The sequence below is a fragment of the Mercenaria mercenaria genome, chromosome 8, assembly GCF_021730395.1.
Source record: "Mercenaria mercenaria strain notata chromosome 8, MADL_Memer_1, whole genome shotgun sequence".
In the NCBI taxonomy this organism is placed as follows: Eukaryota; Metazoa; Mollusca; class Bivalvia; order Venerida; family Veneridae; genus Mercenaria; species Mercenaria mercenaria.
The window spans coordinates 49109651-49134651 of NC_069368.1; the positions used below are offsets into that span (position 1 = coordinate 49109651).

The 25001-nt window shown below is 35.2% G+C and overlaps 1 protein-coding gene across 1 annotated transcript; it reads left to right on the plus strand.

Moving 5' to 3' along the window:
- Nucleotides 1-3255: 3255 nt before the first annotated feature.
- LOC123566385 (BLOC-1-related complex subunit 8-like) lies at nt 3256-23180 on the plus strand. The gene is made up of 6 exons (XM_045360413.2): nt 3256-3403; nt 9819-9908; nt 10514-10626; nt 11338-11402; nt 12214-12321; nt 17745-23180. Exons 1-6 carry the CDS (start codon nt 3355-3357, stop codon nt 17827-17829), a joined length of 510 nt encoding a protein of 169 aa, XP_045216348.2. The 5' UTR covers nt 3256-3354; the 3' UTR covers nt 17830-23180.
- The last annotated feature ends 1821 nt before the right edge of the window (nt 23181-25001 follow it).

Genomic DNA, 25001 nt, shown 5'->3' on the forward strand with positions numbered 1-25001 from the left:
ATCGCAAACAAGACAGTTGATTGATTTTCCTGGTATGTGTTTAAGTTATTGTGCATGGTATGTTTGAATAAAAAAGTATTTCTTTTTAACGCTAGCAGCCCTAAAAGGGGTTAATTGTCCCAAATTGAACAAGTTGGTAAAGGACTTTACATGAGCAACAAATCAAGTTTGATTAGACATCAAATGGTTTATAAAAGAAGTTCAATTGTAAGACATTTCTTTTTTTATTTAGTGGCTCTTAAGGCAATTTAACAATTGAAAAGGACCTTATATGTCTATAACCTAGTTTTATGAAGTTTCATCACACGGCTTTTTGTAGTTAAAGTCGTTTTAACATATTTCTATATTTTTACTCTAGTGGCCCCCTAACGGGAAGTATGCCCCTATTTTTTTAAATTTGGGAGGGGACCTTAAAATTGATGCTTCAGACCAAGTTTTATGAAGATCTACTGAGCGATTCGTGAGCAGAAATCGTTAAAAGGAAATTCCTTTTAGCTTTCACGTTCATAAAAGGGGCAAAGCGCTCCCATCAAAATAGAGGACGAAAAACATATGAATAGTGATACCTTATTTGAGTATTTTTCTCATGAATGAGATGACCTCCTGTTTTCATCGTAAGCATGGTGTGAGAAAACCGTTTGATAAAACTTTTTCAATGCACATCAGAATGTAGAAAATATTGCAAAAATATATAATACTAGAAATATATTCTGCACGCCCACGGGCAGAATGTCGAGGCCGCCAGCACCTTTGGCCTCTAAGTGTGACCTTGACCTTAGACCTAGGAACCTGGTTCTTGCGCATGACACTCCGTCCCATAACGGTGAACATTCATGCCAAGTTATATCAAAATTCCACCATGCATGAAGAAGAAATGCTCCTGACAAACCAGTTTGACCTTTGGCCTCCAACAGTGACCTTGACCTTTGAGATAGGAATATGGTGTTTGTGCATGACACTCCTTCTCATTGAGGAAAACATTCATGTCAAATATAAACAAGATTGTTCCATGCATGTGAAAGTTATGGACCGGACAAAATCCGACGGACGCACGGACGCACGCACGCAGATTCACCGACCCACCAAAATTGACGACTATATCGAGCTTACCGCAAACTGGCTCGACAAAAATGCTGTAAATGCAGTGAAGAATTTCAGTTTTCAAAAAAAATATCACTTCTTGCTTTTTTTTCTCTATCTATCTATATATTAATGCTAACTCCTCTCTCAAGTGTTATAGACAAGGAGTGCGCGTCGACTTGTTAGTTAAGGTGAGAATGAGTTCCAAAAGACTGATGGGTCCGCATCGGCTAAGGTGCGAATAGGATAAAAGAATGTTAGTGTGGTAAGTGTGGTTAGAAAAGAACAAGTATTAAAAGATAATGTTAAAAACATTGCTTTCTGGTCTAGTACTGGATGATTGCCAAGGCCACCTTGAAAGCATCAAAGTCAGGGGTGGTAACTATATGGCTATATAGGCAGGCTATTTAAGAAATAATAAGTTCCCAATCGTGGTTTATCGTAGATTCTAACACGACCAGCGAATAACCTACATACATGTAGAGCAAAATCTGTCTCGGGTTATTCTGCAATTAACCACTCGCGTGCAATGACGTCATCCGATCCAGGTGCGTAGCAAGGTCGTAAAAAGTAGTTACCACTTTTTCTATTATTGTTCATACTAGTACGTCGTGTTAGAATCGAAATAATAAGTTCCCAAGTGTAATTTATCGTAGAATAACCCGAGTTTACTACGGCCTTCGTGATATATGCTTACGCATAAGAACTCAAAACCCGGGTTATTCTACGATAAATCACGTTTGGGAACTTATTATTTCTTAAATAATCCGTATTTTGAGTTCTTATGGGTAAGAATATATCACGAAGGCCGTAGGCCTGAGTGATATATAAGTTTCGCATAAGAACGAAAAACTCGGGTTATTCTACGATAAATCACACTTGGGAACTTGTTATTTCGATTCTAACACGACATACTAGTATCAACAGTGTTAGGAAAAATGGTAACTACTTTTTACGACCTTGCTACGCACCTGAATCGGATGACGTCATTGCACGCGCGTGGCCGGGTTATGTGCAGATTAACCCGAGATAGATTTTGCTCTACATGTATGTAGGTTATTTGCTGGTCGTGTTAGAATTCACAGTACAACTGAGTGTGGAAAGAATGAAAATTTATGGTAATCAGAGGTGACCTGTACTTGTCTGAAACTATGCGGGTGTATCTGTCTAGAAAATCTATAGGGTATTTGAATGTTACTTGGGAGTTTGATAGCAACAAGCACAGGTGCCCGTCCAGTCTTGGTGCCCATATGGGTGCCGCCCCCTCAAAAAAAAATTAAAAACACTGTTTTAAGCCTAAAACGAAAATAAATTTTTTTTTGAAATTTTTTTTCCCCTATATATACTCTTATATGGAAAAGGTGCATGTGTTGCCGTAACGCTATGGAGGTTTACTAGGACACGCTGTGGAACAACCAAAATGTCCAGTTCAGTACCAATGCAAGCTACTCTGCTGCAATTTACACATCATGCATTTATAACATAGTAAACAATCCTATTCTACCTAGCAAACAGCCTTAAATAACTTACATTTAAATTCTAAGACGCAAACAACGGAAAAGGTTTTCTACTTTCGTTTTGAAACAAAATGGCCGATCGTCACTGTTATTTTGCAAGTGTCTAGATAATTTGGCTTGTTTGAATTTAAATGGAAGTTATTTAAGGCTGTTTACTAGGTAGAATAGGATTGTTTACTATTTCATAAATGCATGATATGTAAATTGCAGCAGGGTAGCTTGCATTGGTACTGAACTGGACATTTTGGTTGTTCCACAGCGTGTCCTAGTAAACCTCCATAGCGTTACGGCAACACATGCACCTTTTCCATATGAGTATATATATGGAAAAAAATGTTTTCAAAATTTTTTTTTTTCGTTTTAGGCTTAAAACAGTGTTTTTAATTTTTTTTTTTTTTTTTTTTTGAGGGGGCGGCACCCATATGGGCACCAAGACTGGACGGGCACCTGTGGCAACAAGATGATGTTAGATTTTATAACAACATTACAAGACGAGAATCCAGTCTTCTATGTTTTACATCACTGACCAATCAGAAGGGACAAACATTACCCTATTCCCATGTATACGATTACCTTACTTCCAATAAGTTCCCTTCTTTCTCCATTTTTGAATTGGTGGTATCTGACCATACACAATAAAACAATGGTGTCCGCTGATCTTTATGTGATTACAACGTTATCGGACGATTGATTCATGCGCAAATATTGCTTCAATTGGTTTTTGTGTGTCAACAGATGCTGCCTTTTGCCAAATTAAATGGAAAATGCTTTCAGTTATGTAACAGAAGCACAACCTAGAATGCAAGGTAATGTCTTCTGTCAGACCTTTCTTCGACAGAGTGTGTGTAGAACGTGAAATATTAGAATATATCTGTAAAAATGTTAGGTATTCGGATGCTGATTCTACTCCGGATAATATTTCAGTATTTACATGACTTGTAGACCTCTGCAGTTTAATTGACCTTTGATTTTGCAGACTGATACATAGATGTTACTACAGATGTAAACTTATTAGAATGGGTTCAGGTACAGTGCTTTAGGGTATAGCTGATAGCTAACTAATTATTCCTGTATTCATAACTTTATCATGACATCACCATATATTAGGGGTTCTAACTGACCAATCCTCTAGCTGCATTTTCGGGTACCTGTCAGTTTCCACTTGGGTATAACGAAATATATTTACAATGAACATATAGTGACTTTAGAAATAAATATCACACTATTTTAGAAATCAAATTAAGATTTTTCACTGCATATGCCCCAGATGATATGCTACAAACAACAAAACTTTGAAGTTTCATTGAAAAATTATATGCATTTAATACCTTTATTTTGGTTATAAGTTTGAGATTTTACACAGGCAGTCTATGATAAAGTCCGAGTAAAATGTAATCATTACCCAAGTGAAATTAATATCATTCCGCAATGTTTTGGACATGTTAAATTTTAAAATTATGAATTCCAATTCAAAGAAATGAAATTTAGTAGTTTTTTGCTGTATAACATACAGAAGACAGCTATATTTTACAATTTTCAGAGTTCTGCCGAGGCTGCGTTTTTGCGCCATTGGCGCGAAAAAAAATATGAATGGCGCAGCAAATTTCGCGTCGATGGGCCTTTGGCGCGCCAGAAAATCTGAAACTCGATAACAATCGCTAGTTTGCCGGTCTTGCACGGTAGATAGGCATACCTCAAGGGGAGATCACTGTGACGGATTTGAATTTGAAAAAATAATGTGTCGTGATAATTGCACCATGATTGTATCAAAATGGTGGCTGCACCGAAAGGAAAAGCGATTTTGCACAAATTTTTCAGTCCTCCTGCCTCTAAGAAAATAAACCAGACTTTAGTTACACCTGGGAAAGATACAAATAGAAATGATACATTGAACAAAAGCGACGATTCAACTACATTTGTCGCTGAACATTAAACAACAACCACAGAATCACAGAGTGATCCGACCCCCACCCAGTCAAGTAATTTGAGTAGAGCGAAAAAGTAAGAGTAAAACATCTGACAAACAGAGCTTTCAGAAGAAGTTATTGGTTGAGTATACATGGTTAAGTTATAAGGAAAAGAGAATAAATGGCATGAACTTTGTGTATAATTTTACATTTTAAGAAAAAAATACACTTCTTAAATGCATAAGAAATGTAAAGTCTTTTTAATGTAAAATTGGTTCTTTTTGAATGGCCCCAAAAGTTTCAGAATGGCCCCATGTTTTCAGGGTAGATGGGCCATGGGCCCATCATGCTGAAATCCTTGGCAGAACTCTGAATTTTACATTCAGCTTTTAATAGAAATACATGTGTTTTTTTTCTTCATGCCATTGTTTAAGTATGCACTGATTTAGGGTGTACAGGATAGCTTTGGTCAAATTTTTCCAGTATTAGTTTATAATCCATATCTAAACAAACTTACTTCCCAATATTTTTTCACTATAAATCAGAATAATAATATATTACCTTTTCAAAAACATCCAGCTTTTTAAATTTCTATCAAATACTTCTGATTCACTGACGTTATTTACATACACACTGATTTATATAGTCAGTAGTCGGCTTCAATTTTCATTTAATGACATATGAAAAATAACAGAAAGTAAACATTTAAAATGTATGTCAGAATGTCTGCCTGCATGCCAGTATAAGAATGATATGAAAATTTATACAATAATTCAAGACTAAATATAAAATTTATCACCCTATCTTCTATACCCTAAAATCCGCTATACCCAAAAGCACTGATAAATGGACACTTTCGGCTCTTCTGGTGCAGTTAAGCTGTGTTTTCTTCTCAGCGAAAATTAACTTCGTTGTAAAAAACTCCACCTTCTTCATGATATTGGAGACAATAAGTGAACAGGTTGGGTGTGGACACCCTGAAGTGAACTCATGGTGTTTTTTTTTTATTAAATTAAACTAAACTCATATACTGTAGCCTGTTTACCAGCAAGGTTAAGGCATATCCCGACCTACCATAAATTTTTGGCCCAACCCTAAATGTTTTTATGACCTTTGAGAATATTTTTTCAACTTTTTAACAAAAAAATGCAAAACTTCACTTTTTATCTTTGAACATGGTCAGTGATGTTAGAAATCAACTTACAATGTACTGATGCTCTAGTAAAGACATAACCCCCTTATCTGTAATACTATTCATTTTTAGCTCATCTGATTTTTTGGAAAAAAATGATGAGTTATTGTCATCACTTGAGCGGTTGTCGGCGTCTGCGTCGGCGTTGCCTGGTTAAGTTTTATGTTTAGGTCAGCTTTTCTCCTAAACTATCAAAGCTATTGCTTTGAAACTTGGAATACTTGTTCACCATCATAAGCTGACCCTGTATAGCAAGAAACATAACTCCATCTTGCTTTTTGCAAGATTTATGGCCCCTTTTGTACTTAGAAAATATCAGATTTCTTGGTTAAGTTTTATGTTTAGGTCAACTTTTCTCCTAAACTATCAAAGCTATTGCTTTGAAACTTGGAATACTTGTTCACCATCATAAGCAGACCCTGTACATCAAGAAACATAACTCCATCTTGCTTTTTGCAATAATTATTGCCCCTTTTGGACTTAGAAAATCAGTTTTCTTGGTTAAGTTTAATGTTTAGGTCAGCTTTTATCCTAAACTATCAAAGCTATTGCTTTAAAACTTGCAACACTTGTTCACCATCATAGGCTTACCCTGTACAGCAAGAAACATAACTCCATCCTGCTTTTTGCAAGATTTATGGCCCCTTTTGGACTTAGAAAATATCAGATTTCTTGGTTAAGTTTTATGTTTAGGTAAACTTTTTCTCTTAAACTATCAAAGCTATTGCTTTGAAACTTGCAACACTTGTTCACCATCATAAGCTGACCCTGTACAGCAAGCAGCATAACTCCATCCTGCTTTTTGCAATAATTATTGCCCCTTTTGACTTAGAAAAATCATTTTCTTGGTTGAATATTATGTTTAAGTCAACTTTTCTCATAAACTATCAAAGCTATTGCTTTAAAACTTGCAACAGTTTTTCACCATCATAAGTGGACACTGTACATCAAGAAACGTAACTCTATCCTGCTTTTTGCAAGAATGATGGCCCTTTTTAGACTTAGAAAATCATGGGTAGGACAATATTTCTATTATACAAAAAAAAATCAGATGAGCATCAGCACCCGCAAGGCGGTGCTCTTGTTTGACATAAAAATAATTTCTGAAACATCTCAATTAAAAAGATTTCAAACCAAAACATCCGACCTGCCTACCCTATTTTTTTTAGCATGATACCGGAAACAAAGAATTTTTTTAGGCCTTATAAACTTATCAGACCCTATAAGCCATCTGGGCTTGTTACAGGTAAATTTTAGGGGCCCAGCTATTATTTGCGGAAAAAATAAACAAACAACGGTTTAGCTCTACATACTTAATGATTAGTCTTGTAATTTGATTCCTGCCAAAATACATCAATTTCTTAAATAAAGAACACTCCTCAAGACCCAGAATATTGACATTAGAAGAATCCAAAGCAATTCGCCGGTTGGGCGACTATCTTTGAAGATTGACTTGACCAGCTTTAAATCTGGTTGCACTCAGCCAGGGCGAGTTAGTTTATATCCCTGCATATACTGGTTGACGACCCAGAATCGGACAATTTTACAACCTTTTCAGCTGTCATATTTTCATTTTTAATGCAACTTGAAAGATCCATGAAATATTACCTGAATCAAGATCAGTTCTTTGTTGTCACAAAATCCGACTTTGTTGTATCTAAAAATAAACTGACAAGTCACTGAGGGTACGTAAATTTAACGTTTTTAGCATGTTGCAGGACCCAGAAATCAGACAGTAGGAAAACGCAAATTATCATTATTTCTGTCTCGCAACCAATGTGGGAGGCTACCTCAGTGGGTTTTTTTGGCTTAAAACTGCGAGTTTTCTCCTTTGATTGATTTGTTTGACGTGACCCTGCTTATTAAATTCATCTTTTGAGACTTTTGTTTAAAAAGTAACTTAAGAAATAAATAATGTCCGTTATCTTCTGGAAAGTTTTATTTAAGTCTGGCACTATCTACCCATTTTTTTCATTTTAAAACATGCAATTTTCTGGTCTGCATTTAGCAGATTGTAGATGAGTACCCCTTGAATAATGTTGGGGACTCAAAACATGAGTATGCACTATGCACATGCACACTGAAAGCACATGCAGCTTCCCCCAGCGGGAGTTGTCTCAGCATTTCGTGAACAAATGTAAATATTCCAATTTTGCAAGTTTTACTTACCAATTTGCAAAAATTTTAATGTTGCAGTGAATATTGCACATTGAGCAAGCGTCTGTGTACTTGTCAGCAAATGATAAAAAAGAACGCCAAAATAAGCATTTACGCGACTGTCTGGGTTTCTGGGTCGTCCTAAATTCTGGGTCGCCATACAGTACAATTCAATTAATTCAGTTTTAACATGATAAACAATTGGTTTGTAATGCGAGAAAAGGTTCATTCAGACATCATGCAGAAAGCATCTTAAAACTTTGATCATTTAGATAAAATCTTAAAAAAACACAATATAAATTTTTTGTGCCCCCATCCCCCATGAGTTGTGGGGGCATATGGATTTGCTCTTGTCCGTGCATCCGTCCGAAGTTCGTAATGTGCTTAGCACAAAAAGAATTTGATACAAATTGATGAAACCTTGCATGAGTCTTTATCATGATATGAACTTGCGCACCTCTTACTTTTCTTTGGCTCCGCCCCTATTTCCAGAGTTATGGCCCCTGAAATAGTCAAAAATGGACATTTTCACCTTGTGACATGCGTAGCTCAAAAAGTATTTGATGTAGATTCATGAAATCTTGCATGAGTCTTAATCATGATATTAACTTGTGCACCTCCTATTTTTCATCTGGGTCTGCCCCATATTTCCAGAGTTATGGCCCCTGAAATAGTCAAAAATGCATATTTTTACCTTGTGACATGCCTAGCTCAAAAAGTATTTAATATTAAACCTTGCATGAGTCTTTATCATGATATGAACTTGCACACCTTTTATTTTTTGTCTGCCTCCGCCCCATATTTTCAGAGAAATTACCCTTGAAATAGTCAAAAATGCACATTTTCACCTTGTGACGCACTTAGCTCAAAAAGTATATGATATAAATGGATGAAAACTTACATGAGCCTTTCTCATGATATGAACTTGCACACCTCTTATTTTTTGCGGGCTCCTTCCCCTATTTTTAAAGTTATGGCCCCTGAAATAGTAAAAAAATGCACATTTTCACCTAATTATGTGCCTAACTCAAAAAGTATTTAATGTAAATTCATGAAACCTTGCTTGAGTCTTTATCATAATGTGACCTTGCACACTTGGTATTCTTCTTGAGAATCTTAGCTTTTATTACAGAGTAATGGCCCTTGAAATAGCCAAAATAGTGGATTTTTTGTTTGTGATGCTCATAGCTCAAAAAGTATATGGTATAGAATAATGAATCCTTTTCATAAAATGTTTTTGGGGCTATACCCCATTAAGACTGCAAACAGTTGAATTATTTCCCCTTATTTGTGACAAATGTACCAGTGGGGGCACACCCTGTGTCCTACAGACACATTCTGGTTTCATATTAATTTTGGAATTTATATTAGATTATAAATATTTGTTTCAGATAAATATATATTCCGTGCACTGAAGTGAAAAAATTCAAAGAAAATTAAACAAATTTGTCATGAAACTTGTTCACAGTTAGCTTCAGTTCTTGGTTTACAAATATCTAAATACCAATTTCAGATTTTTCATATGCTTCCCGAACTTCTCCTCTCCATAACGTAAAAACAGAGCATGGTGACATAGCCTTTTGATTGCTGAAAATAATAGAGAACATACAGAAATAGATTTATGTAAAAGTGAGAAAAAATTCTGTCCATGGATTTTTTTTTAGGAAATTTCCTTAAATAGCTAACTTTTGAACTTCTTTTACTTATAGAGTATTTAAGGCCAATACCAGAGGGCATGAGAGATGTTAGCACATATTTCAGTAATTCACATGAGCAGATGATCAAATTGAGTCTACTTGTATTTTGTTTAATAGTTGCATTCATTGCTTAAGTGTCTTATTTTTAAAAAATTTTGCTGTATAAGAAAGTCAAAATCTGCAAGATTTGCCAAGTTGCAGTTTCTTTTCTACACTGACTCATGATAAAGTGATTTGTTGTTGTAACAGCATAATTTTCTTGTTACAGGAGGAGATAGTAGATATAACAGACTAGCACAGGTACAGATGTTCCGTGAGGCCAACCCTGACCTTGAACTTGAGGCAAAGACCAAAAAGGGTGAGCCATTGACTAAACCTCATCGTAACTTTTAACCATTACCCTGCCAAATTTCTAAAATGGACTGGTTCATCATTCAATTTGGGTAGTACCACTTATTACTCAAAGAGGTGTTCACTGAAAATTTACTGACCGAATAGCAAACAGTGCAGACCATGATCAGTTTGCCACCAGCAGGCTTAAAGTTGAAATAATTATGAAAAATAAAAGGCTAGGATATATAGAATAATTATAAAGAAACAATTTTAGTAATACAGAGCATGTGACAGCTAGTTGTATATATGCTAAAAAGGTTTAGAGTATTAATTTATATACCAACAGTTTTTGTTGGTGGAACTGTAATTTATTTTAGTACTGCTGTTTAAAACTGGTCAGTTACTGTACAAAAACAGGAAGACAGAAGGCCTAGTTTTTCTGAAAACTGTAGTTAGATTAACTTAAAATGTTTCTTGATTATTACGTTAAACTTTCACCTGTAAGAAAATAAGTCAGTCAGACTAATTTATAAGTGATGTAAATGTTGGCATGTCACATGGAAGACATTATAACGTTAATGTTAGCTCAACATTGTTGTATGAGACAAGAGTTTTAATTCTGTATTTCAGTGACAGAGAAACTGTCAGAGAGTATGAATGTTATAGCAAATGAACCATCATTAGCTTTCTTCAGAATCCAGGAACATGTTAGAAAATGCCTACCACAACTAGCAGAAACAAAGGTATATTTTGACACGATATGACAATGCAATAACGAGCAGTATTTTGGCAGTATTAACCCATACCATGCTGGACACGATTGGTTCTGCCTTTGTGACCAGTGTAGATCATGATCAGCCTGCACATTCATGCAGTCTGATCATGATCTTCACTGTTCGCTGTTCAGCAAGTATCTTTTTGGTATACACCCCTTTTAACAGTAAATGGTACTGTCCAAATTGAAAGATGGACAAGTTCATTATAGAAATTTAGCAGGGTAAGGGTTAAGTATAACGATGAGATTTGAGGAAATATATTATGAGATTTGCCTCTCTTGTTTATGCTTTAAAAAACATGATTAAAGGCTTGTTATATTTCCAGTCATCCGTTACCTTAATCATTTTGCTCAGTCAAATTTTCACAGCTGATCAAATTCTATGTAAATTAGTCTTGCCTTATCAGTTGTAAATTTATCCTGTGATTCAGAAAATGCCTCAGAATAACTGACTTTAACAGCAGTAGCCTTACACATGAGGGTATCCCAGACTAAGTCAGATATCAACTTATTGCAGGGTAAAATGGCAAGTTATAAAGGAGGACAGGAGAAAATCTCAAAGTTTCAAACATTGATGCTTAAAAGTTATTTCTCGCTTGGCTATGATGATTGGTTGTATCTGAGTCAACCTAAAATTGAGATTGCATGCCTTTCTACTATTTAATCTTTTATTTTTTAGCACGAAGTGCAAGATTTACAGCAGAAAGTGCAGGGAGCCTCATTTGATGCCGAATATGCTGCTAAGTAAGTTTCATTTTAGGTTATTGAACGGCATTGGCTGTAGAATATGTTTTGTCATTGGAATTTTGTAACACAGTCTGTATGACTTTTTGGAAGTAAAGAATGCAACCTGGCATGTTCATGAATGAAACCTAATGGAAGGAGCAACACCAATCTAGCTTAAGTGGAATTCATTAGATGTCACTGTCAGAATGGTGTTAGCCATGTAATAAAAATGGTGTTAGCCATGTAATAAAAATAGTGTTAGCCATGTGATGTGTTTAGTTTATACTAACTAATGTTAGGTCGATTGTGAAGCAAGTTCTACAACTTATATTAATCACTCTTGACACCTCATTTCTGATGGAATCCATCGCCACGAGGGTATGAGAGAAGAGGCCAGTTTCCCTTTTAATGCTGAGCGCCAAGCAAGGGTGCTACTGGTACCGTTTTTCACATCTTTGGTATGACGCGGCTGGGGATCGAACACACGATGTAAGCTATGCAGTGTGTTTGTCTGTCAGAATGGTGTTAGCCATGCAAGTTGTTCCCGTATTCTTCTGTGCACTTATTTTAATCTTTTATTGCATTACTATCTTAACATTTATTTAGCTCACCTGAGCACAATAAGTTGTTATCAGCCATCATCTCCTGTCCGTCTGTCCATCAGAATGTTCAAAGCCACAAGGTTTTTACCTGGTTAGAATGCAAGTCTGTTGAAAAGTTTGAATAAGTACTGAAGTCATAGTATGAATTTTTAGAGTTATGTTTCTTTTTAAGCGTGCATCATTTAAGACCTTTTATATTTCTGATTTGCGTTTTTGTTGTGTTACAGTGCAGTGCATGAGATGCATAAAAGCTCCAGCCACTTCACAAGTATCCAGGACCTACTCAAGAATTCAATGTTTCTAAAACAGCAAATAGACTATGAACAAAACAGAAGGTGAGCAATATGAGCAAAGGCCAAATTAGTTTGTCAGTTAGTTAAGGGGTTGGGTACCTCAAAGGTGAAGGTCACGTGGGTTAGATTTTATAAGTGTCGGTTAAAGTTTTATGGCATTGCTTTTCAGTTTGACTTAAGTTTTAGCTTATACTATTTCTTTGGACTGGTATCTCTCATACTCCTTTGTACTCTATCCCCCACTTACTGTAACTGAGTATTCCTCAACAAACATTGGTTGATATTCAGCAAATTTTCATAGCAAGCTTCACTTCCCAGAGGAGATACGCATATCTTTTCCTGAACAAATTCTTGCTGGAGTTCTTGGAAACTTTTTTTTAATCTTCACAACTAAGACGAGCACTGCTTTTGTGGCTTTTGATATGCAGTTACCATATTTCGGAGATCATATCAGTTTAAACAATATTTTCTTGTTACTACTGGATTTGATTCAGACCTAGATTAGTTGTTCCACATCCATACCCACATCATATGACACAAGGGCCATAACTCTGGCACTAGTATAAATGAATTATGCTCCCTTCTGATACAGAATTTCAGGTATGAGTTTTGATGCACTTTCATTCTGTTATCAAATGGTTTTGATTTTCACTAAAATAGTTGTGATTTATGATCACCTACATCAGCTGACACAAGGTCCAAACCTTCAGCTCAAATTATTTTATGAATTCTATCCCCTTATTAATATTACTTTGAATTTCAAGTTAATGGTTTTATGCACTTTTAGTCTTTAGTCTGTCTCAGGTATAACTAAATGAATTGGATTTAAACTTGGAATAGATGTTCGAAGTAATCACCCACATCAATTGACACAAGGCCAATAACTCTTGTAGAAATATTCCATAAATTATGTCCCTTTTATCATTAGAAATTATGCTTTTGATGCACTTCCAGTCTCATCAGTGTTATTACTAAGTAGATTGGACCATAAACTGTTGTTCAATATCATCATCTTGTGGTGGTGATGGGGAGAATATTTATCACTCTGGTGATAGCTGTAATTTCCTCAGTATGTCACTATCATGCATTTATACAGTCTAGAGCGCTGTCACCACTGGCAGCACTTGTTAGTATCTCTCATTTCTGCAACTTCCAAGCATACTGCGCTTTGCTTTACCTGTAAATCTTTATGTAATATTGGCACATTATACTAATTTAGCATGCTCTTGTTAACATCTAATATTTGATATAATGTTTATCAAAATTATATTTTATTAAAGAAAAAACTGTCTTATAAGCAGAATAAAGAATAAAATAAAGTAAGAGTGAACAATATACAAATGTAAATTGCCTCAACTATGTATGGGTATTTCAGAGAGCAGATAAAGAACAATCCTAGCATGTACTCAACAATATCCTCTCCCAATATAAACTTAGATGGTGGTGGGTTTGAGCGGCCGGCCACCCCAGCTCATGTCAGGCCAAGACATACTTCAAAACGCAAGGGCAGAGCCAGACGAGTTATGTCTGAGCATAATGATTAAATATGGTAGTAATACATGTTGTGGTCTATATTGTTTAGTTCAACGTAACTTTCTGAGTAGGTCTTTCTCAGTTTATATATAGCAACATGCTGTTTGCTCCAGTACTTACGGCAGATGCACAGCTATTAACCATAAGTTACAAGTGATTTTGTTGCTTAGATTTATTTTGATGTCCTTTCCGTATACTTGTATTCTGTTTCATTTTCATAGAAAAAATACACATCTCCAATTTAGTCTTAGAAAACTGTTATGCCTTAAATCCAGGGTTTTTTCTAGCTAATTTGGGAACATAGCCTATACCTCTAAAATTGGGAATTTTGACGCGTAAATGTTCCAAATTGGGAAATATTTAGTCCAATATGATATAGTAAAGATGTGTTTAAGCACTTTCTTGTACACTTATTTCGCATTGTAGAACATCTTTAGCATACTGCCATTACAAAATTGTCCATAATTTGGTCAATGTTTGTGCAATTTTGATGAAATTTTTTTTCAGAACGTAGATTGGGAATTTTTGCACTCATTTTGGGGAAAATACATACTTTTTGACATTGGGAATATAGCCGAGTAATGGCTATAAAAACAGCTGAAAAAAAACCCTGAAATCAATGGTTTTGCCAAGCCTACGTTCTGCTGTACTACCCTTCCCTTCTCTGTTATCTCTGTCTGTATAAGTTATTGGCTATCAGTCATCAGATACTGATAAGATAATCGAGGCCTTCGAGCACCTTGTCATCTAATTGATCATAGTTCAGATGAGGAAGAATTGAACCATGAGGGCATGAACCTGATATGTAAAATGCCCATGCATCTAAATGATGAACCGTGATAAATTAGATGATAAAACGCAAAAAGGCCTTGATTGTTTTCATTCTTATGCTCTTTAAAATACTTTGGTAAAAATTATGTTGGACTGCATTTATTCAAGTAGTAAATAAACTGGATGACTTGTGGCAAATTGACGTCATAATTGATGTCATAACTTTCTCTTACTGGTCTGCGCATCAACCATTGTAACAGTTTATCACAGAATATACAAAGCCTGACCACCTTCTTTGCTTAACTGGTAATCATACCATGTTAGAATGTAGTCTCAGTAAATTTTCAAGTTTTATTTTTACTGTTTCAAGCAAGCAGTGACACACAAATTCAGAATACTTGAGAATGATTACCTGCCTTATATTCAAAAGTAAATCAAATATGAAACATAAATTATATGTTTAATGTCTATATCAAGTCACATGAAAATCATCCAACCAACAGCCATCCCACTTAGCTTAATAGAGAGAGTGCCGATCTGCGGATCACAGGGTCATGAATTTGATCCTCGGGCGACGCGCATGTTCTCAGTGTCGCCGATGATTTGATGAAAAATATTGTGTCTGAAATTATTCCTCCACCTCTGACTCATGTGGGGAAGTTGGCAGTTACTTGTAGAGAACAGGTTAATACTGGTACAGAATCTAGGAACATTGGTTAGGTTAACTGTCATTTCATAACTGAAATAAACACAAAACAGACAAACAAACAAACAAATCTTCCAATCTGCATTTTATTTAGTGTTTTTAGCTCACCTGAGCAATGCTCAGGGTGAGCTATTGTGGTCACGCTGTGTCCGTCGTGGTTCCGTCGGTCATCAACAATTGTGTTTAAAAGACATCTCCTCCAAAACCACTGAAGGGATATTTATGAAACTTGGCATGGATGTTCCTTGGATGGTCCTCTACCAAACTTTTTCAAACGGTTACGCTTTGTTGCACATAAGGGCCGCCAGAGCTAAAAATAGAAAAATCTTCAAACGACATCTCCTCCTAAATCAATCATCCGATTTTGAAATAATTTCACACAAATGGTACCGTCCTAATGTCACCCTCTACCAAGATTATGTAAATGTACCGATTAAAAAAAACATGACCGCGAAGGGGCGCGTGGTCACTTTTCCCTTAGTGGAAATTTAAAAAATCTTCTTGTGTGAAACTGCTGGACCGATTTTAAAATTATTTTACACAAATAGTCCTTGTGTGACCCTCTACCAAGATGGTTCAAATTATTTTTATTCGTGTAAAAACATGGTCGCCAGGGGCGTGGTCACTTTTCCGTATATGTATATAGTGAAAACTTTAAAAATGTTCTTGTGTGAAACTGCTAGCCTGATTTTAGAATAATTTTACTCAACTGGTCCTTGTGTGACCCTCTACCAAGCTTGATCAGATTATACCGATACGTCAAAAATCATGGCCGCCAGGGGGCATAGTCACTTTTCCATATACATGTATGTATATAGTGGAAATTTAAAAAATCTTCTTGTGTGAAACTGCTAGCCCGATTTTAAAATAAATTTACACAAATAGTCCTTGTGTGACCATCTACCGAGATTGTTCAAATTATTTTGATTCGTAAAAAAACATGGCAGAGGGCATGGTCACTTTTCCCTATATGTATATAGTTGAAACTTTAAAAATATTCTTGTGTGAAACTGCTACCCCGATTTTAAAATAATTTTACACAAATGGTTCTTGTGTGACCTTATACAATTTTTCTGATTTGTCAAAAAACATGACCACCTGAGTGGGCGTGGTCACTTTTCATCAATAATTTCTTTAAACAGTATCTCCTCCAAAAACAGGGAATGGATTTTGTTGAAACTTTTCACAAATGATCTCTTGGTAGCCCGCTTTCAAAGTTGTTCAAATGGCCCGGTTCATTGAACATGTGGGTCTTTTTGGTTAAAAATAGGTTTTTAGCTATCAGACTTTAAAAATCCTTTTCTCTAGAGCTTTAATTTTTTGCATTTGATATAAGCTTTTGACTTTGTACCATACTTACCCTTAGGTAAAAAAATGGCCACGCCCCTGTGTTTGACATGTACTTACTATAGGCTTTTATATAAGAAATTTTGAAAATCTTCTTCTCTGAATCAATAAGACTAGGGCTTTGATATGTGGCATATGATATCAGATTTGCAATTTCTACCATAATTATTCAAATTATTGCCCTAGGTTCAAAAATGTATGTGAAATGTATATAATATAAGCTAACATAGAAGAAACCTAACTCTGTACTAATACAAACACACTTGAAGCCTTGTACACAGGTGAGCGCTTTAGGGTCAATGACCCTCATGTTTTAAAGAAGCTGTCTATAACTGTTGTAATGCGGTTCACCTACTGGTAATTTACTAGTTTACCTTTTTCTGTTTAATACTGAACTGTTTTCTATGACAAGTCTCCTTTATGTTGATTACTGTTCAGTTTTACTTTGAAACAGTGTTTATTTGGTGTATACTTCTTAGCAAGTCATTTTCTAGAAATTTCACAGGAATGTTGAAATAGCATGTATTTTTTCACAAATCACCAATATGTATTGACAGATTTTATTTCATTTAGCTTTACCCTAAATTTCATTGCTATTTCTTGCTGAAATCACATACATCATTGGCTGTGCTTGACATTTTGGAAGTTGTCATCTTGAAATAGTGTCACGACGTCATAATTCATGATGGAACATCTTATTTTTGAGCCAAATGTAGTGTACTACACTTGATTGACATTTATTTTTATTTTGAAACTGAAACATTTTGAAGAAATTATAGGTAAAAGACATCTAAATATGTTCAGGAGTAAATTCCAAATTTGTTTTTGGAATTATAGGTGTTCAGTGTCTTTATGTCTGTTCTAACTTGGTTGAGTATTACTTTATAAAAATACCTATCACCCTGGTATAAGGGATTACTACATGTCATGTTTTTATCAGTCTTTAACATCATATTCTGGCACTTTCATTCTTTTCAGCATTGGTTATGATGAATTTCTTTAATATCGGGGAATCCATTGTGTAGAGATTTTATCCAGTCATTTTGTGTGGTCCCAAAAAGTGAATAAAGAAATATTTGTCTCATCTATTCTATTTCTTATATTTCAGTTCAAAGGGGGACAGTAAACCCCAGGTATCAGCAAAGACAGGACAGCCAAAAAAAGAAAGTGAGATGGACTCTGTAGTGCATTAGTTTATACCTCTCTTAAAGAGACATACATCCAGATATACATTCTTAAAGGAGCATACCTCAGGATATATGCCTGTTGCTTTTAATTGTTAGTAGTTTTAGATAAAAAAGTATGTTATTTTGAAAAAGCTTCTATGCGGTAATTATTAGATCAACCAATCGAAGAATAAGAAGGGCTGTTGTACTCGCCTCAGCATATGACACCATTATCAATTTCTTTATATTTTCTTAACTACTTCCCCTATCATCCCCAGACTTCATGTAATGGTTGATCATGATAAGGAGCAGACATCTTTTGATTTAGGTCAGGTATCCAAAAAGTCAAGATCATTTGGTTCAGATATTGTAATACTGTGAAATCATTAATATTCGTGGGGTGCTAATCTTCGTGGATATCGTAGTTGAGTCAGTCTGCTAAACTTAATCCCAACAAACAAGTAAAATTCCCATTCATTTTAAATTCAGAAGTTGAAATCCACGAATTCATATCCCCACGAAATTGCCGTTTTGGCCAAAACCACGAAATTTCATGCCCACAAAATTAAATGATTTTACAGTAGTGTTAGTCAATTTCAGATTTATTATATCTGCTTAACTAATGTCCCTATTATCATTATACCTAAAAATAATAATGGTCTCTTTGATTTATGGAAATTATTTTGCTAGCCCTCTTTTAGGGGCCAAGAGAGCTAAAAATAGAAAAACTAAAATCGTTTGACTTCTTCTCATGGATCTTCTTCAAACTTATCCTTTTGTGACCTTGTTTAGTATTCGCTCAGTTTTTCTCAAAGTGACAAGGTGAGCTTTTGTGATCGCGCGGTGTCCGTCGTGCTTGCGTGCGTGCATGCGCCAGTCCATAAACTTTTGCTTGTGACCATTCTAGAGGTCACATTTTTCATGGGATCTTTATGAAAGTTGGTCAGAATATTCACCTTGATGATATCTAGGCCAAGTTCAAAACTAGGTCACGTGCCATCAAAAACTAGGTCAGTAGGTCTAAAAATAGAAAAACCTTGTGACCTCTCTAGAGGCCATATTTTTATGAGATCTTCATGAAAATTAGTCAGAATGTTCACCTTGATGATATCTAGGTCAAGTTTGAAAGTGGGTCACGTGCCATCAAAAACTAGGTCAGTAGGTCAAATAATAGAAAAACCTTGTGACCACTCTAGAGGTCACATTTCTCAATGGATCTTTATGAAAGTTGGTCAGAATGTTCACCTTGATGATATCTAAGTCAAGTTCTAAACTGGGTCACGTGCCATCAAAAACTAGGTCAGTAGGTCTAAAAATAGAAAAACCTTGTGACCTCTCTAGAAGCCATATATTTCATGAGATCTTCATGAAAATTGGTCAGAATGTTCACCTTGATGATATCTAGGTCTAGTTCGAAAGTGGGTCACGTGCCGTCAAAAACTAGGTCAGTAGGTCAAATAATAGAAAAACCTTGTGACCTGTCTAGAGGCCATAATTTTCATGGGATCTGTATGAAAATTGGTTTGAATGTTCATCTTGATGATATCTAGGTCAAGTTTGAAAGTGGGTCACTTGCCGTCAAAAACTAGGTCAGTAGGTCAAATAATAAAAAAACCTTGTGACCTCTCTAAAGGCCATATTTTTCATGGGATCTGTATGAAAGTTGTTCTGAATGTTTATCTTGATGATATCTAGGTCAGATTCGAAACTGGGTCAAGTGCCATCAAAAACTAGGTCAGTAGGTCAAATAATAAAAAAACCTTGTGACCTCTCTAAAGGCCATATTTTTCATGGGATCTGTATGAAAGTTGGTCTGAATTTTCATCTTGATGATATCTAGGTCAGTGTCGAAACAGGGTCATGTGCGGTCAAAAACTAGGTCAGTAGGTCTAAAAATAGAAGAGCCTTGTGACCTCTCTAGAGGCCATACTTATGAATGGAACTCCATAAAAATTGGTCAGAATGTTCATCTTGATAATATCTAGGTCAAGTTTGAAACTAGGTCACGTGCCTTCAAAAAGTAGGTCAGTAGGTCAAATAATGAAAAAAACGTTGTGACCTCTCTAGAGGCCATATTTTTCATGGGATCTGTATGAAAGTTGGTCTGAATGTTTATGTTGATGATATGTAGGTCAAGTTTGAAACTGGGTCAACTGCGATCAAAAACTAGGTCAGTAGGTCTTGAAATAGAAAAACCTTGTGACTATCTAGGTCAAGTTTGAAACTGGGTGACGTGCCATCAAAAACTAGGTCAGTAGGTCAAATAATAAAAAAACCTTGCGACCTCTCTAGAGGTCATACTTTTCATGGGATTTGTATGAAAGTTGGTCTGAATGTTCATCTTGATGATATCTAGGCCAGGTTTGAAACTGGGTCAACTGCGGTCAAAAACTAGGTCAGTAGGTTTAAAATTAGAAAGATCTTTTGACCTCTCTAGAGGCCATATTTTTCAATGGATCTTCATGAAAATTGATCTGAATGTTCACCTTGATGATATCTAGATCAATTTTGAAACTGGTTCATGTGTGGTCAAAAACTAGGCCAGTAGGTATAAAAATAGAAAAACTTTGTGACCTCTCTAGAGGCCATATTTTTCATGAGATCTTCTTGAAAATTAGTGAGAATGTTCACCTTGATATCTAGGTAAAGTTCAAAACAGGGTCACGTACCTTTGAAAACTAGGTCAATAGGTCAAATAATAGAAAAACCTTGTGACCTCTCTAGAGACCATATTTTTCAATGGATCTTCATAAAAATAGGTCAGAATTTTTATCTTGATAATATCTTGGTCAGTTTCAAAACTGGGTTCACATGAGCTCAGAAACTAGGTCACTATGTCAAATAATAGAAAAAACGAGGTCATACTCAAAACTGGGTCATGTGGGAAGAGGTGAGCGATTCTGGACCATCATGGTCCTCTTGTTTGTAGTGTTTGACATATGACTTTGAAACTTTTATCACTTGTTCAGTATAATAGTCTCTATCTGTAGGAAAGAGAACATACTTCTGTCATCTATTTTGGCTGAATTATGGCCCTTTTTAGCTCATCTGATTTTTTGAAAAAAAATGAGGAGTTATTGTCATCACTTGAGCGGTTGTCGGCGTCTGCGTCGGCGTTGCCTGGTTAAGTTTTATGTTTAGGTCAGCTTTTCTCCTAAACTATCAAAGCTATTGCTTTGAAACTTGGAATACTTGTTCACCATCATAAGCTGACCCTGTATAGCAAGAAACATAACTCCATCTTGCTTTTTTTAAGATTTATGGCCCCTTTTGTACTTAGAAAATATCAGATTTCTTGGTTAAGTTTTATGTTTAGGTCAACTTTTCTCCTAAACTATCAAAGCTATTGCTTTGAAACTTGGAATACTTGTTCACCATCATAAGCAGACCCTGTACATCAAGAAACATAACTCCATCTTGCTTTTTGCAAGATTTATTGCCCCTTTTGGACTTAGAAAATCAGTTTTCTTGGTTAAGTTTTATGTTAAGGTCAGCTTTTATCCTAAACTATCAAAGCTATTGCTTTAAAACTTGCAACACTTGTTCACCATCATAAGTTGACCCTGTATAGCAAGAAACATAACTCCGTCCTGCTTTTTGCAAGATTTATGGCCCCTTTTGGACTTAGAAAATATCAGATTTCTTGGTTAAGTTTTTTGTTTAGGTCAACTTTTTCTCTTAAACTATCAAAGCTATTGCTTTGAAACTTGCAACACTTGTTCACAATCATAAGCTGACCCTGTACAGCAAGCAACATAACTCCATCCTGCTTTTTGCAATAATTATTGCCCCTTTTGGACTTAGAAAATCATTTTCTTGGTTGAGTATTATGTTTAAGTCAACTTTTCTCATAAACTATCAAAGCTATTGTTTTAAAACTTGCAACAGTTTTTCACCATCATAAGTGGACACTGTACATCAAGAAACATAACTCTATCCTGCTTTTTGCAAGAATGATGGCCCTTTTTAGACTTAGAAAATCATGGGTAGGACAATATTTCTATTACACAAAAAAATCAGATGAGCGTCAGCACCCGCAAGGCGGTGCTCTTGTTGGACTTTTAAATTGGTTCTGTTTTCATACAAGTCCATGTTTTGTCAAAACTATTTGACATATGGCTTTTAAACTTTGAACACTTGTTTTTCATTATGATTTCCATCTGTAGGCAAGAGTACATAATTATTTTGACTGAATTATGGCCCTTCTTGGAATTTGAAATTGGTTCATACATTGCCATTTAGTGCAAAACTTATCGAAATCAAAGAAATACAGGAAAAATTGTTTGTCTAATCTATTTATTTCTTTTGTCTGAATATCTGTGGAAATATTTTGACCCCATTCTTCAATCAATTCTTCGAATAGTCGAGCGCGCTGTCATCATACAGCTCTTGTTCAAATGGTTCTGCGTGTGAGCTTACAGGGAATTTGACAGTAAAAATTAAAGAGACTCAGTAGCTTTTAGTGAACTGCTTACTGTATAATGTATTTTCACCAAACATGGTCAGAAGCAAGTGAAGGTCACCATCCACCTCAGATGAGTTCAACCCATTTGGGCCTCTTGTTTATGGTTTTTCTCCACTTCGCTCATGCCAAACATTTATGAATAGCCAAGAATGCTGTCCTTTCAACGTCAACTGTTAACAAAACACGTGTAATGGTAAATATGTAGAAAAGTGACACATACCCAATAGAAATGTAGTATTAGATAGAAAGGACTTGTTTGTTCTTAACATACTAATCATAAATATTAATTTAAGATTTTTGATATTTATAGATTTTCGTTTTGTGACAAAACTTAAATTTTTTAATGTTTATTCGGAGGGATGCCCCATTGATATACAAAACATTTACGATGTGTATGCCATTTTAACCTCTTCAGTTCTTTTATGATTTTTCAGATGATTGTAATAAATTTGATAAGAATATAATTGATGAGAAATCAATTAACAATGATAGAACAGATATTAGTTTTTTAAAAGGTTTTGTTATTTATAATTATTTAATATCTAAAGTTGACAATGCCTTTTTAAAAAGATTGATGCATAAAATAGTTAGAACTGTGAACAGAATCTGGGAACCCAGATAGATAAAAAAGACTTGCTAATTGACAAATTATTACAAAAATCAGTCGACAGCATTGTTATGCCAGTCCATCATGTTTAAATTTATAGATACTTAAGAATTATAATGGCTTTGTCTGGGAAATGTTAGAGCTGAAACAGGAGAGAATATTTTATGTACATGACATGTATTATGTATTTATTTCATTGTTAAGCATATATTATAATATATTATTGTTGATGTGATTTAACATTATTAAGTATTTTTGCATGGAATCATTTTCATATACTTTGTGCAATAAAGACATTTCAAGGTTTACTGTATTGCTTTTTGTGTAAAGTCAATTTCAGTTATAAATGTATTTTGACAAAGGCAGATATAATAAGATTTATCTAAAGTTGACAAGATAGCAAACAAGTACAACAAAAAATTAACATATCAAGGAGAAAATGAATCCTATAGAAAACTTAAGAACACATAGTGGTACCAGATATATTTCTCCCATTAAACACAGTGTGCTGTCACAACTGATTTCTTGCAGATCTATATTATTAAACTGAACTCTTTATATAGGTTAGAATAGAAACTATAATTATTGAAGTCTTAATTTTCAAAAGTCATTCTTCCCTTTCATCAAAGTTCGGGAAAATTAAGGATCGTTTTACCCATGAGAACGTCTTGGAAGCAACTGCAGTACCCAACACTTCTGGGCTGGATTATGCATTGTTAATGTAAACAAGAAATAATGTATAGAAAAATCGTGTTTTAATGTTATTAATACACGAAAAGAGGTTATACGTCCGCGGAATAATTTCACGAGGGCGTAGCCCGAGTGAGTTATTCTGGCGAATTATAACCGGTTTTGAGTGTATTAATTTAAGTAAAGCACAATTTTGCTAGACATTATTTCGATTCGAATATGCACTTGATCTAAAACAGAAGATAAATAATAGAAGTGCTCTTTCTTGGTCGCAACAAAAACATTGATGTCATCGCCCGTTAACGTGACATCGTTTTAGCGTAAGCGTGTTTTAACAGAAACAAGCATGTTGGAAATATTGTTAATAACTGTTGCAAAAGTAAAATACTGGTTCTATGACTCTTCCTTACATTCTTTTAAAGTTTTCCCATGTTTGTACTTTTTACGTCTGTCCGAGCGGCCGAATTTGTGTCGTGCATATCTCGTATCTAAGAATTTGATCTAGAGTCATCAAATCTCACAGGATTGTTATTCAGCATGTGAAGTTGTGCACCTGGTGTATCTGTGTGGATTTCACACAGCCAGGCCAGAGTTCTTGACTTAGGCAAAAATATGCATTAAAGGACCTAAAAATTGGTGTTGCATGTATCGCATTTTTTTTTTGACACAGAATTATGAAACATTACAAATATGCATAATAGGGCATAAAAATAAGACGTTCACTTTAAATTTGATTTACGTATACAGCTGTTTAGAACATGTTAAATTTAATGTGAATGCCTTTTTTTCAAGTGTCTTAATAGTAGTACATGTGTAACTTTAAATATAATTTTGTTTGACATAGAAGACAATAACTGCTTCTAGAAAGGCAGACGAGTAAAATTTTATGCCTGTGGCATTACGCTGTGGCTCAAAGAAACTTATAACCAGTGTTATCTCTGCTGCAGGTGCCCCTCCGTGCGTTATTGCAGGCACAGCGGATTCCAGATTAGAACCGCCGGCATTCCGTGGCTTCCTCACATGAATGACTTCTACACCGTACTAGACTTTCCACACTTGTTTTTCTCCTCTGGGTCTGTCTTTTGTCAGAATTTTGTTTCATATTGATTTGTCAAGATATTTTGGTTTTCCTAAACATACCAGACATGGTTTACTTGTTCGTCGTCAGACTGTAAATGTTAAAACAGGGAATCGGACCTAATTTTCGTATTCTGCATTTTATGGTTTTATGTTTTATATATTAGTTTACTTGTCTTTGTTTTATCATTTTTTACATTAATACTTACGGAGTATATATAGGTAAAGAATCGAAAATGCACGCTGTAAAATTTTTTTCTTCCATTCCCCCGATTCTTTGGAGGCAAATGATTTTAGGTCTCGTTATCCACCCCACCTGTGGTATGAGCTAGTGTATTCATCACGTGACCAATTAAGTGT